Source organism: Sphaerodactylus townsendi, linkage group LG08, assembly GCF_021028975.2.
Source record: "Sphaerodactylus townsendi isolate TG3544 linkage group LG08, MPM_Stown_v2.3, whole genome shotgun sequence".
In the NCBI taxonomy this organism is placed as follows: Eukaryota; Metazoa; Chordata; class Lepidosauria; order Squamata; family Sphaerodactylidae; genus Sphaerodactylus; species Sphaerodactylus townsendi.
The window spans coordinates 36,822,885-36,843,379 of NC_059432.1; the positions used below are offsets into that span (position 1 = coordinate 36,822,885).

General features: G+C 41.6%; 1 protein-coding gene across 2 annotated transcripts in view; it reads right to left on the reverse strand.

Annotated features, from left to right (window-relative positions):
* BTAF1 (B-TFIID TATA-box binding protein associated factor 1) overlaps positions 1-18,741 on the reverse strand; it is a 52,976-nt gene extending 34,235 nt beyond the window's left edge. For both annotated transcript variants that reach the window (XM_048505948.1, XM_048505949.1), the window contains exons 1-8: positions 18,428-18,741; positions 6,113-6,236; positions 5,137-5,251; positions 4,339-4,485; positions 3,144-3,307; positions 2,749-2,885; positions 2,336-2,447; positions 800-868 (exon numbers count right to left, since the gene is read on the reverse strand). In XM_048505948.1, coding sequence (XP_048361905.1) covers positions 800-868; positions 2,336-2,447; positions 2,749-2,885; positions 3,144-3,307; positions 4,339-4,485; positions 5,137-5,251; positions 6,113-6,236; positions 18,428-18,441 — 882 coding nt within the window. In that variant the 5' untranslated portion in view covers positions 18,442-18,741. The remainder of the gene's footprint in view (positions 1-799; positions 869-2,335; positions 2,448-2,748; positions 2,886-3,143; positions 3,308-4,338; positions 4,486-5,136; positions 5,252-6,112; positions 6,237-18,427) is intronic.
* Between the last annotated feature and the right edge of the window lie 1,754 nt (positions 18,742-20,495).

Sequence of the window (20,495 nt, forward strand, 5' to 3'; positions counted from 1 at the left end):
TTTGTCAGCATAATTCAAATCAGACCAACCCACCATCTGATCTCCAGAAATGAGCAGTGGATCGCTGTGTACATGCCAACCCATTCGCTTCCTATTGCAACCACTGCTCTAATGTTACAACATGGGAAAGCATGGTTACTGCTAACTGTAAGTTGCCTCGAACCAGAAACCATGCTTAGAAGTCGTCGTCTTCTTGGCGGTTAGCACTGACATTTAGAAGCAGAATGCTTACAAGCAGAGTTTAGATTTGGATGCAAGTTGCACGTAGCACCCATTTCAAGAATTACGGCAAACTGTGACCCAAGAAGCAGAGGAAGAATAAAACAGTATACAAAAGGGGCGGAAGAAGCCTAGAGCACATCTGCAGTGGTAAATCTATGGCTGAGTCCTCATATCGGAATTAAGCCTACATAGTCAATGCTCCCATTGGATGTGTGATGACTATCAAATGCTAATTGTTAAAAACTGGCACAGAATAATACAACTGAACAAAGCTGCTTTGTTATTGCCAACACAAACAAACGTATTCACTAACTGAACAGGAATCAGCCAAACTAGAAAATTTCTATTACACCCAATAATTTCAAAAACAACTGATGGCTGGATCCAAACAGCTAATGGAAAAAGGAGGCAACCTGACTGCCCCAAAAGCAACAACACATTGACAATCATAAGAACTGCACCTTAAAAGTCATGTGGGATGAGGACTGTAGTACGGAGATAACCGAGTGAAACAGAGCAAATAAACGGGCTGGATACAGCCCTAGGTGCTTAGTAAGGGCCTATCAAATGGGTTTACCTCCCATGATGGGTTAAAGAGGTCATTGCATACTTCTTCGCAAAAACTTTCCAAAGGCCATTCGTTAGTCTAATAAAGACAAAAACACAAAGTCAGTTCACCAACCGATTGTAAAATTCATACCCCAAATCGCTCAATTATTTTTTTTGACAGGGCACATGCACTTTAAATAATCATCTGGATTCAGTTATGGCATACTAAGATGATTCTATAAACCAAACAAAATTCTGAGTTGTAAAGAGACAGAATAAGTAAAACATTTAGTCTTGGCTTTTTATAGGATTGTTACGCTGGAAAAATATGAAACTGTATTGTCGAAGGCTTTCACGGCTGGAATCACTGGGGTGCTGTGTGGTTTCCGGGCTGTATGGCCATGTTCTAGCAGCATTCTCTCCTGACGTTTCGCCTGCATCTGTGGCTGAAGATGTCAGGAGAGAATGCTGCTAGAACACGGCCATATAGCCTGGAAACCACACAGCACCCCAATATGAAACTGAACAAAAAGTAGCTGAAATCCAGACAAACAGGGTGAAAGAAGCAACCTCAAGCACAGAAACCTGTTACATGCGAACAGATTGAAAGTCCATCTTAACTACATGGCAGTCAGGCATCGCACCGGAGTTCTCTCGATACACACAAGACGAAGAGACCTCCAAGTCTGACTTTTAAGGAGCCCTTGACATTGGACTACAAGAAATTGATTGGACACTGATAGAAATATGGACTATATGTATACATGTCTACAAAAAAAGCTACGTATGGTGATATTGACAAGATAGAGTGATCCTGGTTTGGATATTATTATTTACATTTGAAGCGAACATTTAGTAAGCATTATATGAAAAATTGTTTGAGAGAAAATGATGTACTGTTGACAATTATATTAGTAATTGTGATTGTACAATATTTGAATACATGGTGTTGACTACTAATCATCAGCCTGAGGTGTGCAATGCATTTGATACTTTCCAGATTGAAAGTCCACCACAAGACATTCCTCATCAACCAAGACTACCCAGCAGCACTAATGAGCTTGGGTTGGTTATAACTTTAGACACCGCCTCTGAATCATCTGCTCAAATTCCCACCACCCCAAAAACTGCTTTGATGCAGACATTTAGTTAAATAAGCATCTTCATTTATAATTCCAGCCAACTGCTCCCCAAAGATCAGTTTAGTGCTATTGTTCCTCAGACATTAGGAACACCAAGTAATTCAGGATAGAGACTGAATCACAGAACATGATCTAGCTCAGGGGTAGGGAACCTGCGGCTCTCCAGATGTTCAGGAACTACAATTCCCATCAGCCTCTATCAGCATGGCCAATTGGCCATGCTGGTAGGGGCTGATGGGAATTGTAGTTCCTGAACATCTGGAGAGCCGCAGGTTCCCTACCCCTGATCTAGCTAATGCTATCTATTTTCAATGGGTTAGCGATCAGCGGCTGTTTAATTTTCCCACAGAAGGAATGGGAGTTAAATTAACTAACTCTGGCCAAATCAACCATTAAAATATCATTAAAAGGGTGTACCGTACCTCTTCTGGCGTACTGTCTACCAAAAGTTTGGAATCAGTTGCAGGCTGACTGATGATAACATTAGCAACTTTTCTTCTCTTCTCCTCTGGCTCTCCATCAGTGCTATCGTTGCTATAAAGAAACACTAAATGTTCTTATGATTGCAAATTTCAGGCTATTTAATAATGGCTTGCCATATAATACACTGTTCTTTTTTACATCCATACAGGAACAACAGCAACATCCAGAAATTAGCCATTTCAAATGAAAACACATTCAAACTATGGATCTTGTGCAATTTCATACAAACACACATTGAATAAACAGTAACCAGCAAAATGCATGATCAGTGATCACTAGCAGAAAAACAGAGGCAAATAAAACTAGGAAAATTTGTATTAGAACTGTTATTTCCACCCAATTAGTACTGTACCTTTTTTCATTGGATTCAACTGCATCTCTTGATCTTTGCTTTGCAAACAGCTTGGCCATTCTTTTAGCTTTATTCTTTTGCCTGCTACTCATACCAGCCCGAAATTCTGAATCAATCAAGTCAGCAGCTTGAAGAGTCTGAAAAGATTCAAAGATACAGCATGTCTCCTTTGCCAGCAATTTCAGTAGGAAGAATCCTTCGACCACCAGCCCAAAGCTTCCCATATCATTCCCAGTCAACACAATAAATAAAATCATTGTGTGGCATAACATACTTTAGTAAAACTGAAGTTATAAGATAAGCAAAGTATTTAAAGCTTAATACTTTACAATGACAGACGCATAAACAAAGCAAGTCACAGTAGTCCTTGCAAGTCAGCCTGAGAGTTTACCTACAGGTTGTTTGTGTACAAGGAACGACGAAGCAGGAGTGTAGTCCAAATCCTCATCATTGAATAAATCTTCCGTATTCATTCCAATTGCAGCTCCCATATCAAGGCCAAGTTTTTTCTGCAGCAGCTTTCTTTGTCGTGCAATCCTCTCTTTGGGATCAATCTCACCTTCAAAACGAAGAAGCCCACTTTATGTCACATTTTGAAAATCATATGTTTATCTAACATGAAAGTTGTGGCCGTGTTTTAAATCTAGACACGAACATTCTGCCAAAGGACTTTCCCTCCTCATCTCACAAACTTCATGGAAGCTCAAGTTGCACATTGCGCCTCATGTTTACAAACTAGTGCAGCCAGCTTGCCAAGGAAGTTCAGATTTCATACAGAATCTATAGTTTGCTGCAGTCTTCACTAATGTTAAGTAGTGAAATTACTGCTTGTTACAAAGTATAAGTAATATACAAGCACTCAGATGCTTTTAGCTGTTTTGTTCCGTTTACAATTCAACTTTCACTACACTCAATGGAACTCTACCAAACCAAGATCAGTAAACATACATATTTACTGCCAAAAGACCAAACATCTGGAAAAGATTGACTTGCCGCTTCAGATTAGTAAAGTGAAAACATCATAATGAATTATGTACTCATTAAACATCTCAAAGTCACATCAAAGATAAACCCAAATCAAGACTGTGTATGTAGACTCTTGGAAAAAGTAGGAAAAGTAATGATGTTGACAACTACACTCCTAACCAGTTCTACCTTTTCATCTAAAGGCTACGCAGTTGTGCAATTGCACACAAAAGATTATCTTGGCTTTGCAAATCACACCTCATGAAACACTACATCAAAATGCTGCTCAGATATACCCTTAGAAGTCCTGAGGCCAGATTTCAAAGCAACAGAACTGCAACAGAACTATGCACACAACCTCCTTTAAAGAATATGGGGCTATCTGCTGTGCACTTAAAAGATCCAGAAAAATTCAGATCACGACTATGTTATGTGTGAATTCCTTCATCTGCTCACCCATGATAACTACTAAGGTGGAAAGATGATGACAAATGCAATTAGCTTAATCTCCAAATTATGGAAGTTTAGCTAATTGCAAAAGCTGAAAAACCATAAAAATGTTTCTTAGTCATTTGAAAATGATGTTGCTCAAAGCATATGCAGAATGGTTAAAGAAACACGTACCTGCTGTGTCATCTTGGACTTCAAATTCTGCACCGGCAGAACCAAGAAGAGAAGCACCGTGCTTTAGGAGTCGGCAGATATCAAATCTGTCAAAACGCAACCGATCAGAGGCAGATGACTCTTCCACAGGACTTTCACAACCACGTTCTTGATTAACAGAAAACTTAATTATCAGAAAACAGGGCAATTTTATTCAGTTCTACACAAATATACAAAGACAGCCTAGTGTAGAAGTTAAGAATGTTTAAACAGGACCAAGCAGACTTGGGTTCAAACCCCCACTTCTCTAGAAAAGTTCACCAGGTCACCTTGGGTTAGTCAGATACTCTGCCCAACCTACCTCACAAGGTTGTTGTGAGGATAAAATGAAGAGGCGGAAAGACCAGGATGTCTCCCTGAGCCCCTCGAAGAAGCAGCAGCATAAAAATGAGACTGACAGTTACCATGCAAGTCTTTGAAGCGCAATGTGTTAAAACAGGTAAGAACCATTTGTGTAATTTATACAGTAGAAAGAAGAGCCCTATTCATTTGTCTTTTTATGGAAGATCAAGAGTACAAGACAAGACAAATTTAAGAGAGTAGGTTGCACAGGAAATTGATCCAAGTATACCTTATGTCAGGGGTGGCCAATCTTTGGTGCTCCAGATGTTCATGGACTACAATTCCCATCAGCCCCTGCCAGCATGGCCAGTTGACCATGCTGGAAGGCTGATGGGAACTGTAGTCCACGAACATCTAGAACACCATAGGTTGGCCACCCCTACCTTATGTAATACAACATGATTTACTTAGAATCACCTTCTTTGGGTCTTGGAGCTGGATTCCAGTCTGGCACATTTCTCACTATCGCCTCCACAGCTTGTCCAGCTGCAATACGAGTATCCCAATTCGTACTCCTCAAGTGTACCAACACCTTTAAGAAGTTCAACATCAATTATTTAGGTCCAATACTTCAAAGCAGATGATTCAGCAGCCACCTAATAATCTTCACCACTTTCCAATTACAACTTCTCCATCATATTTGATAAGATATCGTACAATCAAACACACAGGTGATTTCCATACATGAAGTTCACTGTTCTCAGAAAAAAAAGCTTCTCAGATAATCTGACGAGGTCCAATAATATTTGACAAAAAACACTACTTAAAAACTTTAAAAATTATTATTATTAATTGAGGGATTTTAAAAACAGTGCATCTCCTCAACTATCAGATTTAAAGATTTAATAGCTATTTTCAAATAGCATTTCAACACTCAGGCTCCCTATACCTAAGCCCTACTGAGGTTAGCCAGTTCTATGACAGATACTTAACATTTGGGCATAACCTTCACATTATAGAAGAGAGAAAATAGGTGGCATGGAAGCACTTACAAATACATCCAGAAATATGTCTGGCCCACCAGCCCACATGTCCCTTTGAACAACACCAGAGGACTCACTAACTGTGCCCCACAGTAAAGTATATATCAAGCTTATCCAAGGGTTTCAACTGCAATAACTCAAGAGTTTCAAGACTGTTTCCATATTCACCAGGAATCAATACTCGCGAAAGTGTGGCATGTATTTCAAATAAAACAAGAGGCCAATTTGCTATTGCGAAGATGCTTTATCATGTAACTAAGCAGAAGAGCTTTTTCAATCAGGATAGCCTTTAAATAAAACTGCTTACATCATGTTTCCACCATGAATTGAGTGTTTCAGAAATTCCTTACGGAGAATTAATTAATAGTCAGAAATAGATTCAACATCGTAATAGTTCAAAATTTACTTACCTTTGCTAAAAGATTATTTAATTCATGGGGATGAAGTTTCACAACTTCACCAAGTTGCTGCGCAGCAGCTTTCCTGGTTACAGGCGTTGTTCCAGTATCCAGTAAGATGAAGAGACGATCAAGCCTAGCACAAATGACGAACATAAAAATACATGAATTTAAAAGATATTATCTAATCCTGAGAACATTTGAGGTGGCTAATACCATTCTAAAAACACACAAACCAGGGTGCAGTTGTTGCTCTTGTAACAGTCTTTTTCACTGGGTTTATTTCACAATGGGTTAAATATCTGAAGAGGCTATTAGGGCTGGGCATTAAACTGAAAAAAGTGTTCAACTGATTCATCAGACCTTGTCAATAATAATAATAATAATAATAATAATAATAATAATAATAATAATAATAATAATAATAATAATAATAATAATTCGTCGATACATCACAGTCCTAGATGCTTGGGAAGTGTCCGACGTGTGATGTAATACAAAATCCAGCATATTGATCTTGCTTGCTGTGTGTAACTGTTTTGTATCAATAATAATAATAATAATAATAATAATAATAAAAATAATAATAATAATAATAATAATAATAATAATAATATCCTTTTTAAAAGCAGATTGGCAGCAACCCAGTCCATAAGAGGGATATGCACTAACGGAGACACAGGGGGATTTCCCAGCCTCTGCAGCAAACAAGATGGTATTACAGGCAACCCTAAGCTCTTGCCACCAGTACCAGGAACATTTCCTGTATGGAAATGGATGCAGTTATAGCAAATAGCCAGCAGAAAAAGTTTTGCTATGCTACTATGTTTCAGACAAGCAGTTCTCACTCCTGCCTTTTCTGAGAGGTAAAGGCTTTTTTTAAAAAAAGGTAAATTTATACCAACACATTGGAATTTTTGGCTTTATGGAACATTGGACTAGACAGCATACTGGAATGCTAAGGAATTTGTCAGCCACGCAACGAATCCCCCACAATGAAGAAGCTGTAGCCACACAACTATTTAAATCATGACCATTGAGGCTGATTTACAATGTGGCCTAACGTTTCAGGCAATTGGAAATCTAGATCTTTAACCTCAATTACGAGAACTGAAATATGGAAATACAATTTGCAGACAACAAGCTGTGTCACTTTGCAGAACAAGTTCTTTCCTCCATGTTTACCACATTCTCTTCCCCACTACTCTAATTATGGGACGATTCCGACATTTATTATATGTAAGACAGTCATGTCATTTTAGTACAGCAAATATGAATTATGAAAACTTATTCGCTTAGGGACAACCAGTACTTACCTAAGTCAAAACTAGGCTCCATTAAAGTGCAGTATGTATTTTAAACCACTAAATACAGCTAACTAATCTTGAGATAAGCCATCAAAGCAAACATTTCTCTGCTACGGAACCAGATCTTCTAGTTCAAATGTGTACCATGATTTTAAAAACCAAAAGTTGCTTCAAAAAATAATTTACATGATTCTTGGATTTTGCTCATTATATTGCAGACAGAGGCCATATAAAGCCACATGACCAAACCAATAGGGGCCACTAGAATTTGCAAAGTCATCAATATCTCAATGTTTGCATTTTCTAAGTAGCAAGGGTAGCAAGGGTAACTTGATTAACGTATATCGGGTGATAATTTTATTATTTCTCAAGTAAATCTCTCTTTCAATTCGAAAGTTAGTTTAACAGAGGCAGCTGGATTTAAATTTAGTGGAAACAAGAGGAAAATATGTCACAATCCCCACTGAAATCCAAAGTTCTGACTCTTCTTTAATTATGAAACTACTGACTCCATTCATGAAGGTCTTAGCCATAAGCAACTGGGGCAATTGCCTGGGGACCCCAACTGCAGCGCAAGCAGTAGGCTGCCCAAAATGCCTCTCTGGCATGTGAGAGAGGGATGACTGACGAGCTGTACAGGTATGGGATAATGAGGGATGGAGTCTGAGTGGGCCCTCTAATAGCTCTACAGCTGATTCTGAGACCCTTCAGTTTCAGTCCCTCACTGCCACCAAGTACCACTGCTTCAGTTGCAGCTACAATAGCCACGGCCAAATCAGCTACAGGGTGGGGGCCCCCCCCCCCCCCCCGGCTCCATTCTTCACCTTCATTACCACTGGAGTCGGTAATCCCTGCCATGCTTTCTAGAGGCAATCAGGGTGAATGCTAGAGACTGTCTCTCCCTGCCCTATGACTGGGTCAGTTGCTGCAGTCATTATTCATGCAGTGGCAAGAGATGGAGGATGGAGCTTGGGAATGAGCTGTAGATAGGCAAGTCTGAGGGCTCTCACGGCCTCTATCCTATATGTCTGTATACCCTGGATGCTAGGAGTCACAGCTGATGCCACTGCCACAAGGCAATAATGGCAAGGAATGGAGGCTCCTTGCAAATGTCCTAAAAGTGGAATTCAAGGAGTAGCATGGTGGCAGCCAGGAATGCAGATGGGTAGAGTTGGTTTTTATACCCCCTTTTTCTCTACCTTTAAGGAGTCTCAAAGTCGCTTATAATAATCTTTCCTTCTCCTCCCCGCCACAGACATTGTGTGTGATAGGTGGGGCCAAGAGTTTTGAGAGATCCATGACTAGCCCATGGTCACCCAGCAGGCTTCATGTTGTGAAGTGGGGAAAACAAACCCAGGTCTCTAGATTAGAGTCTACCACTCTTAACCACTATGCCACGCTGGCTCTTTCTTTCAGTACTCAGCAATTCAGAGTCAAAAGAATTACGAAACCATGGAGGAGTGTAGGAAAAAAGCAACACCTCCTCAGGAACAGCTCACTCCCTACAATCCAGCTAGATTCTTTTGGGAACGGCAACCTGTTAAACAGCTTGCAGTTACCCAGAAGTGTATCCCCCATCCAGTATGCATACTTCTACTTTTTGTTACCCTGATCTAGAACTGTGTACTTCTTTTTGAATTGCATCTTTTTCACATCTGTCCACTATCCCAGTGTGTTTAGATCTCGTTGCACTCCATGCCTATCTTCTGGGGTGCTCACTACTCCTCCCAATATGGTGTCACCTGCATATTTAATTAGTAGTCCTTCCACCCCCTTATCCAGATGGTTTATAAAAAAATATTGAAAAGTACCAGTCCCAGAACCAAGCCAAGCAACACCCCATTACTCATCCATCCAATTAGATGACATTCCACTGACAACTGCTTTGGGGTACAGTTCTCCAACCAACTCCCTATATCCATCTAACTATTTTAGAGTCCAGTCCATAATCTTCCAACTCTCCAAAGTCTAGTCAATGGAATACCTCTGAAGATGGCCAACAACATTGCTATAATTTTCAGGGATTAGGTCTTTAACATCTGAGGAGGAAACTACTTTTGTTAGTTTGCAGTGCAGCTGAGGGTAGTAGAAAGATACCCCATGACTAAGAAGATACTGGCAATCCCTTTCTGTGGCCAAAATGCAGCACAAGAAATATATTTTACTTTTATTTATTTTAGTATTAGTCTTTTAGACCACCCTTCCCCAAGCAAGCTCAGAGCAGCTTACAATGAAGAACTCATAACATAAAAACCATAAAATTGATAAAAAATATCCCATAGGCATCATTTAAAACAAGGGTAAATCAATCAAGTCAATACCCTCACCCAATATCTTTATCAGTCATATCAGAGGCGGGGGAAAGAAGAGTGAAGGGGAAAGGGAGGCCAGCAAGATGGAAAAACGTTGCTGCCCTCAGTCATGCACCTGGCGGAACAGCTCTGTCTTAAGGCCCTTATGGTGCCCAAAGAAAGTAGCCCTGTCCACAGAGAATCAAAGAGCCCTCTTAATATCAATAGAATGGAGAATGTGGTTAGTGTTAGATGGCAGAGACATGTAGAAGGTGTGATGGACCAGGTCTAGATTTAGATGGAGTCAGCAAGACCAACATGCATAGTCAAAGAACCATTTTATTCCATTAAAAATGAAATGTCCAACTTGAGGAAAGTGAATTCAGACATTATCCCCAGAAGTTCAACCATCAGCTGAAAGAACAGTGACTGTCTGCATGTGAGAAGTCACAAAGATGGAGACTGAGAGGTGAGTGTGCCACCCCTAGACACTAATGACTGCACATGTACTCTAGGACAGCCATCACTGGTCAGTTAGATGAATCCCATCCTGCCTGAGAGGTAAAGCCTGGTTAGTCGACTCTCCAAGCAATCAGATGCCTGGGTATACATTGTTCAGCTCCTATGTGTGGGTAACAGTGGCCTAGAAACTGAGGAAGTCTGCACCAACATTGTTTACTCATGCAACATGAACAGCAATGGGAACTGTTCATGTTGCATGAGTAAACAATGTTGGTTCTCCCACAGGCAGCAGGCAAAGTAATTCATGGTGATGGTTGCTGTATGACCCTACTTGCCAATGCAATACACAGTGATTCTACTGTAACTGGCCACCAACACTACTGACTTGTACCCTTGAGACAAGCACTTTGTACATTGCCAGAAACTACTGGGATTTGATTTGAAACATCTTTGCTTGGGAGGACCATGGCCGACTGCTGAAGTTCATGTTGCAGTGGGTGCCCCAGCCATGCATCTGTAATTAGCCTGAGATGTGGCTCTGGAGTAAATAGTATACCTTGATCCAAGTTCCATTGATGAGTTCACCACTACAGAGGGTGAAGAAACTTTGCTGGTTCCCTTGTGAGTTCTTCTGCAGGTAGAAATGGTGGATAAGCCAAATCCACCCAGATCTCATATATAGCTGACTAACTATGATGTAGGCAGCTGTGAGTCCCTCAAAAAGTACTGAATGTTTCAACCATTTGATGTGGCTGACTCAAGAAAGGAAGTGTTATGGTATTAGTGTGGCCTTGGAAGATAGAGGCCCCATCATAGCCCACCAATGTCACCAAAGAAAAAAGTTTTGTAAACATTCCAGCTTGTTGTCTGCCTTTTCTCTTAAGAGACTTCCCCACTAAAGCCTTCAGTGTGCATCTTTATTTCATTTGGGAGATCTGTGGAACTCAACTGAGCATGTTTGTAGTGGACATAACATTCTACTACAGGCTTGGACATCAGAATCTATTTGCAAGTAAATATTAGAGACTCGTCCATGGAAGTAGATGTAATCAATGTCAAAATTATGTGAGGCCTGATGAGATATTTTCCAGCAGGAATTCTGATGGCATCTCATGCAGTACAGATCATTACAGTTTTTAAGTGATTTCTCCAGTGGTATAAACCTTTCTTCCAAAAACATTAAGCTACCTTCCCTCCCTCTTCATTGGGACTGAATGTTATCCTACCATTCCCTTTCCTTTGGACGCCTCCACAGTGGAGTTGGATGGAAGTTGAGATAAGAAAAGAACCATCCAGCTGTAGATGACACACTCTTGTTACACCTTGCTTGATTTGTAGAAGCAGGTTTAGCCCACAGCTCTTTTGCTATTTGGAATACAGGAGAGAACAGGTGAGGCAAAAAGAGCACAGACCTGTTTCAATGGCCCCAAAAGGCAGGCTCAGACTGCTGAGGGGGCTGTCTAGAGGCTTGAATATCCAAGGTTGCCACCATCCCAACAATCTGTTCTCAGCACAAACAAGTGCCTTTCTTTGGAAACAGACTGGTACTGAGAGGGAAGATCTATAGATGATTAATCTCACGCCTTCCATGATTCAGCAGCAGATACAAAAGAATCAGCATAATGGGAAGACTCAAACCATGGGGCTTCCCAATAGCCCAATTGGCATAGCAAGTTCAGATGTTCATCAGGATGAAACTGAGCCAGGTAATGGTTCAGGTGGAAGGTTATGTGGTCCAACAGATATTGGGGGTGAGGGACAGCAGCATAACTGCTATGGATTACCACCTTTCACCCAATGTCCTAGAAACCATAACTGACACTTTATCACAAGCAGAGGCTGTACTGATACCATAGTTAGATTTGCTTTAGTCTTGGTATCAATAAAGGAGGAAGATGAACTGGCATCCAACAGAGTACAGAGCAGTTTAGTATGCAACAGTTTCTCAAACCCTCAGTGGATCCTCACAGTGTCTAACACAAAGAGGTTCATATGAGTCCCAATGGTCCTCATAATCAGATCACATATGGTCAAAATAACCTACAGCATAGTGTTCCCATGTACCTTCCCAGAAGTGTGCTGGCTAACTCAGAGAGAATGGTCTAAATACTCTTTGATGTTCTTCATACATAAGGCTGCATTGAATTATGGTGAGCCTCGATTTTCAATCATACTAAAAGATCATGAATTGGTAAGCTCAAGAAGGTATGTGGACAACACTATCGTTTAACAGTACGTTGGGTATGCCACCCTCCAGAAGGCCAATGGGCATGTTCCCAAACTAAGCACTAAACACGTGCCCGCGTTACTGTATGCTGACGACACCGTTCTTCTTTCCCACACTAAAGTTGGTCTCACTCGTCTCTTAAATTGCTGTGCTGAATATTGTAAGAGGAACGAACTGGTAATTAACTATGAAAAAACCAAAATAATGGTCTTCGCTAGAAGACCCCCTAGTCATACATGGACCATCAATAACAGACCCATAGAACAAGTTAACCAGTTCAAATATTTGGGCATAACTCTTACTAGCAACCTTAATTGGGCAGTACATAGGAAATTAGCACTCGCTGCAGCTAACAACAGTGCCCTAGCAATTCAGCGTTTCTTTTTCACTGTGGGCCACCAGTATATACCATCCGCATTGAAGGTGTTCAATGCTAAATGCGGCTCTCAGCTCCTCTATGGAGCACCTATTTGGATCGGAGCTATAAACAAAAATATAAACACAGCCCAGTCCCGTTTCTTCCACAAAATTATGGGCTTACCAGAATTGTGTGCTTCATATGCAGCCCTATGTTTAGAACTTCGGGCAAATATCATATGCCACGATGGCCTGGCTGAGAACTGTCAGATACTGGCTACGTATCCACTATTTGCAGGATCACTCCAGTTTGTTACACCTCATGCTTTCCGACTATGCAAATTCTAGGTGGCTGAAACTAGTTGAGGGAAAAATCAACACTCTTGGCTTTTCATTAGAGTCATTAGTCCCTCTTTCCCTATCAGAAGCATATAGCTGCTTGAAAACTAAGCTATTAGAACAAGAGTATCGGGATATGATAACAGCTGCGAGGAAAACGTGTTCCCCCCTGACCCTGCTTATTCCAATTGAACAAGGACACATGGCCAATTATTTACAGTGGATCACCAACCCTAAATTAAGAAGAGCTTTAACACTGGCCAGATTCAATCTAATGCCTTCTATGCTGCTCTCTGGCAGATATCAACAAATTGATAAACAGAGGAGGCTATGTCCATGCAATATGGGTCAGGTGGAGACATTCGATCATACCCTCTTTCATTGTGTAAGGTTTGCAAAAATCAGAATGTCACAATCTGCACTTATCCCATTTCTGTATAACAATCTAACTGATGCTCTTAAGATACCTATGCTTTTGAACAACATGGATCCCACAGTGTGTGAGAATGTAGCAAAATTTCTGCTAACAATAATAGACGTAAGTCTAGATGAATACCAACCAATGTCTATGTATTATGACCACATATAGCCAGCAGTAATTTTGCTAGCTTCTGTCAGTATCCGATGACGTTTAAGCGAGTTAACTTAGCTGAAGGAATGTCCTATAGTTACAGAAGGACCATGTATATATTTTAGTATTTAGTATTTTAGTACCAGTGTCTATAATTGTGAGCAATAATGGGCAAATTTTGTATGCTGATTTTGTATGTTTATTTTATGCCAATAAAGGCTTGTGACGTTGGGTATGCCAAAGAAAGGATGGATTCAGATCTGTTTACTCCCTTGTTTCTAGTCCAAATTTCTTTTTAGGTGTGAAACATCCTTCATTCAAAATAGAGTCAGCAAAAATAAATTTAGAGAAAATTGAAAAGTTCTAGAGAAGATATCCCTAAAGCTTCTTGCAGATATTTCCCTTAGCCACCACACTTCTAAGACAAACCATATTCCATCTGACCCAAGTAAGAAGCACAGTGCTTTTAAAGGCAATTACATCCAGTGCAGCTTGGCAACAAATTTCCTGAAGACAGTAAAGAAAAGAAACTATTCCTCCTGGAGGTCAATGCTTTCTGTTTAATTTATGTACTACTTCCATCTCTTGATCAAAAGTTAGGGCAAATGTCTTTGAAATTAAAAATGGTGTATTATTATCAAAATATGCACACTTCTGATAAAACTGGAAGAAATTTGAGATTTCAGAGGTTCTCTGCAATCCTCTCCTGCAAGGCCCACCCTTCATTGCAGCCCCCACTTTTCCTAATATTTACTGGGTAGTAGAGGTCGCAGCAAGGGAGTTATACAATAAGGCCCTATCCAACAATTAAGCAGTAAGGACTGTCACTACAAAGACCAGGCAGTCCTGGGTGGCAGTGCTCCCTAGAATGTAGCTAAGAAATGATTCTCAAGAATAAGACAAAACAACCAGACTGAAATAAAAACTGGCATTTGGAAAAGTTAATTCTCTGTTTGCATAGATCATAAACATATTGATATAAAGTTTTCTTGTCTGGAGAGCTGTATGCATGTCCCATCCTTTTACTCACAGTATGAGGGGTATATAATTACAATGCTCCTTATCTGAGGGGTGGTTGTCAATTTCCCCACTTGATGGGTTCAAGGATTTTATTGAAGACATGCGAAAGGGTGCCAAAACTGTTGATAATATGTTGTAGCAAATCCCCACCCCATATGTGAATCAAAACAATGCAAGAGTTCAGTCCGAAAGCTTGTCCCAGCCGCAGAGCTCCAAGGCTGGAGAAACAGACAAGCAGTACCTGCAAACAGCTAAAGCTCTCACCAACAATTCCCTCTCCCAGCAAATGGCAATCCTGACAGTGGTAGTGGATTAACCGTTACTGTATGATAATTCGGGCGCTATTGTTACCATTGTTACAAGGAAGTGAACACTTTTCCTCCTCTTTTTGAAGGACAAGCTGGCAAAATACACTATTTTATGACCAGCTACCATGGCTTCCACTATGGTTGCAGGCTCAACTTGGACTTTTAAAACAAGACCTTGGATGTCTTGGGTTCAGACAACCTAAAATATTGCCTTTATGTCCTCGTCTGGATTCTGAGAGGAGCTGAGTAATCTCAGTTACTGCTTCAAGCTTGTTAATTCTTTACCTTCCTTGAATTTAGTCTCACTCCCCCTACCCACCCACCGGGCCTTCCAGAGGCAACTGACAGCTATTTTATCTTGGAGAAAAACAGAGATTTTATTCCTGGTTATTAGGCTTTATTGATTTTACACTTTACTGGTTCAAGTGCCATACCAGGATCTGAGAGACCCAGGTTTGAATTCCAATGTTGCCATGGAAGTTTGCTGGATGAACTTGAGCCAGTCACACAAACTCAGTCTAACCTACCTCACACCATTAGGATAAAATAAAGACAAAAATGACATAACCTAATTTTCATAAAATCACAGAGTTGGAAGAGACTCCAAGGGTCATCAAGTCCAACCCCCTGCAATGTAGGAACACACAATCAAAGCACTCCCAATATATGTTCATCCAGTCTCTGTTTAAAAACCTCCAAAGAAGGAGACTCCACCACACTCCGAGATAGTGAATTCCATTTACTGTCAGGAAGTTTTTCCTGATGTTTAGGTGGAATCTCTTTTCCTTCACCTTGAACCCATTACTCCTGGTCCTAGTCTCTGGAGCAGCAGAAAACAAGCTTGCTCCCTCATAACGTTTTGTTGTTTTACACCATTTACAGGTACCGTGTACACAACATATTGATGCATAAGTAAATAAAGCATAATGATAACATCACTCTAAAGCTAAAACAATAATACCCAATGACTATTCATTGATGTATATCCTGCCCTTTCCCCCACCATCGGGGATCCCAGGTCCACAGTGGGTCATTTTTTTGTTTGCAGCACTCTGCCCTTTGTAGCAGTCAGGATCCAGCATTTTCCTTTCTCAGCTGGGTTCAGGCAGCAGACATTCTTTCTTGCCCCTTCTTGAGCTGAAGCTGGCTTTCAGGGCTACCCCAGATCCACATGGGGCCATTATTTGTTGAAGCACTCTGCCCTTTGCTGCAGGTGGAGTCCAGCATTTTCATCACCCTGCTGGGCTCCAGCAACAGACATTTTGTCCTCTCCTATATCTTGAGCTGAAACTGAGCCTTAGGCTACTCCAGGTCCACACGAGGCCATTTTTTTTGTTTGCTACATCCTGCCTTTGTAGCATCCAGGGTCTGTCATTTTTCTCTCCCTGCCTCGGCCTAGGAAATCTATTTTGCATTTGACCTTACAGGCATCAAGGCAGGACAACTGGGGCTTCCAAGTGGTATGCAGCTGCTGCAGCTGGGCACTATTACATGTAAAATACACACTCTACCACTGAATTATAATTCTCCCCAAATTTTTACTGTAATAACACAATTCTTATGCAAAAGAAACACAGGCCTCTGTAGAACTGACCAAAAAACATTCAGTGACAGCAACTTACTTTATTATAAGCCGATATCCCACGAAGTGAAATATTTTGAATTTTGCACAAAAACAGGTAACTCAAGCAATGGTGCTACTGTGCTTTCACAGAAGAAAAACTAACTAGAAGAAAGCTTCTAAGACATAGCATGATATCCCTTTAACAGTAACACAATGCTTGTAAGTTTACAAAGCTTGTTTCCTAAATGCAGAGCAAAATCTTAAGATACCACAGGTACAGAGATGTTCAACTCTTTTAAGATACACTGGCTTGCATCATCAGAAGGTGAACAGATCAGGGTTCATGCAAGGCATCTTTGGCACTGGGGACTCCTTGAAAAGTTACTCCTGAAAACTATGAGAGTTAAGCATGGTACAAAGTGGGGTGTGGCTGAAGTAGGAGAATAACTATCATCCCCTTTTTGTTCTAACAAGGGGAGGGGCAATTTCTAGCCTCTCCCTGTGCATACAATCCACACTTCATGACACTAAAGAAGGGCCCTGACCCTTAACATCAACTGCTCAAGCACTTTCAATGTGAACAGAATGTGGCAAAGATTTCTTCTATGGTCCACTGTTATTAAGATCCAGGTTCCTCCTACTACCGTACTGACAGTGATGAATTGTGAAATTATTAAACCAACCACCTTTTACTTGTAATGTACATTTTAAAAGTTGATCATCATACACAGGTATTGAAGTATGTAACACCTAAGCAGAACAAAAGTTCCACAGAGAGCTGACAGGTTTATTATACTGAAGCTGCTCGCCAAACATCAAAACAAACATCAAGACATTTATGAGCATTTTTGCTCCCATACAAAGCTTATAACCAGTGTGGCAGAAGAGAGAGCAAATGGCACACACCAACAAGGGTCCTTTTGAACCTAGTTATTAGCTTGCAGTTATCAGGACAGTTGCTGATATGTAAGAGAGCATTAATGACTTGTATCAACAGTAGCAACTGGGACAAATCCCCATTTGGAAATACAGTTATGACCATATAAGATACAAGGGAGCTACACAACCAAAACCTTCTGTATGAAATGTGCAATGTTTCACTTATGTCACTCTGTATGAAATGTCACAATGTTTCACTTATGCCCAAGCAAAAAGTACAATTATGACCATACAAGATGCAAGGGAGCTACATAAGCAGAACCTTTTGTATGAAATGTGCAGTGCAACTATACAACATTTCACTTATGCCCAGGCACGAGCAATGATCAGAGACGCTATTCTTTTTTAAACTAGAAGACTACGGGGGCGCTTTATACATGGAAAGGTACACACTTATCTAACAGCAAGATCCTTATTCCTCTTAAGTACTTGTCACTAATTGACACGGAACTAAAACTTGACTCCGACAGTGAACAAAAATGAGAAATCCCTATGGCATGGCGGACTCTAGATTGCCCCTAACTCAAACTGGGAACGTCTTGGTTCACTTAGGCTCATCCCACACAGCATATTTATAACGAGTTGCAATCGTTACAAATGAACTCGTTTTCCCTTTTTATAAATGGAAAACGAATTCATTTATAACGATTGCAACTTGTTCTAAATATGCAGTGCGAAGGAGAACGGTCTACTTTATCTGCTTCCACCAAAACCAGGCCTTTGGCGTCCACAGAGAAGTAGGGTCGTAACTATATATACCCCTGCTCTTTAGGCCTGGTGATGGGATGATGCCCACTTGGCCAAGACTCTGCCAGCAGCCACGCCACGAGGCCTCGAGACGAAGCAAGTCAAGGAACGACCCTCCCTTCCCCTCGAGGGTGGGGAGTCCTGAATGGTCCCCTCCGTCCTCCGCCCCCGAGCCCCCCATCACCTCACACCGACCTGGAGACGGCCATAGCGACAGAGAGACACGGAGTCGGGGCTGGGCGGGGGAAGCGCCGCCACGGTTCCGGTGGGAAGGAGGGGAACCAGGCCCGGGCCTGCGGGAAGCGCGCCGCTGAAGACAAACGGGACGGCGACCAAGCGCGGGTGGTGACGGCTCGAATCCCCTTCCTCCCTTCGCTCTTCTCCGTGAGCAGCGGCGATACGAAAAAACAACCCCGCTGCTTAAAGCTTCTATTCGTCCATCACCCAGGGGAAGCCCGACGCCTGGCTTTATATGAGCAGCCATCTTGTATTTATTCCCTTCCTCCATGGAAGCCGCTTCCTGATTGGCATGGATGCCGGACCGCAGCCAATCGCGCGCGTCCTTTGAAGAGCGGACGGGGGGCGGGGGCAAAGAGGGCTAAGCAGAAGTCGGCCGTTGAGCTCGCCCGGGCCTTGCTGAAGAGGCTGCGGTGGGAGGCAGAACCATTCCTGCGGGGGTGCGTGGAAACGATTTGCGTCTTATAAATACGGAGGGCAGAGGACAGAAGGATTTAGTTTAATTCTCAGGGATGACTAGTACACTTGGTTTGCTTAATAGTGCTCAGGAGGCTTCATCTTACAAAATAATTCCGTTCGGTTCTCCCCCGCAGTTTGATCCAATGGGCCCGCTTCGCGATGGATGGGGACGAAGACCGGGGATGCCCTGGGACTACAAGTCCCAGCGTCCTTTGCGTCACCAGCGTTAAAAAAATGGTTGGATTTTATCCCTTGGCTATAGAGGGTGCGAGTCTGTGTCACAGTTCTGAACATCTGGGCTTCAGAGGAAAATTAGAAGCTTCTCTCAACAGCAGTACTGCAGTTCTACCCAACCAGTCTTCTCGCTAAAATTGCCATTCTGTTTGCATGTCAAAAGCTCTAATAAAGGTTTTTCCCCCTTGGGAAAGTTCTGGGAAGGTTATAAAATTAATCTAAGCGTTACAACACAAAGAAAAAGTTGAGCACAAACTCACAGTAGATTTCTAGACGGTCACTAAAAGCGAAACAAAACCTGCCAACCTGAAGGTCTGGGCTCCGATGGATTTTTGCAGCAAATTCTGAGCTTGAGCCCAAAGGCAGAGCCTCATAATTCTCTTCCAGGCCTCTCCTGAATGCGAGTAGTGTTATGTTTTTTCTTATTTTTTAAAGTATGCCCTAAAACTATGTGCATTTACTCAGAAGTAAATACCACTATTTCTTTGGAGCTGACTCCAAAGAAAGCATGCCAAAGTCTGCAGCCTTGGAAAAGAATCCTGTACTGCCCCACCAATAAGCAAGTTCGACACACCAATGAAGTCGTTCTAGCATACTCCCTAACTATCACGTATGTATAGAAGACAAGACTACAGATGTTTATTTGAAAGTATTTTTCATTGAGAACGCAAAGCAGAGTTGTAGAGGATTAAGCTACAGGATACATAGAACATTTTACCTATTGTTTACCTTTTACCTTTGTTTACATTTTACCTTTGTTTACCTATTGAAAAAATTGGGAGCAAATCGCTAGAGGTTGATTAGACATATTTTCCTGTCCCTTCCCCATTACATCTGCAGAGTCAAACCATCCCACTTTTACATCTGTATTCTATGGTCTGGTGGTTAAGAGCAGATGACTTTAATCTGGAGAACCAGGTTTGAATCCCTACTCCTCCACATGAAGCCTGCTAGGTAAACTTGAGCCAGTCCGGTTCCCTAAGGATTCTCTCAGCTCATGCAGAGTGCAGGCAATACAAACCATCTCTGAACGTCTCTTACCTTGAAAACCCTATTGGATTGCTATACATCACTGTGACTTGACAGCATGCACACTATGCAGGTGTGCTCAGCTCAGCGGGGGTTAGGTGTTCAGCACCCCACGAACTGGAAAACCACATTAAATTTTTACGGCATTCCTTTATGCAGCATGGATCAAAGAGCATCCGGCTGGCAAAGTGGCAATGGTGGCCTTTTTTCCTCACGCTCGTGTTGAGGGGAAGAGATCTGGTGCTGACCCACAAACAACCAAATCTGGGATATGGAAAGTTGTGATATGCAAGGGACAGCTGTG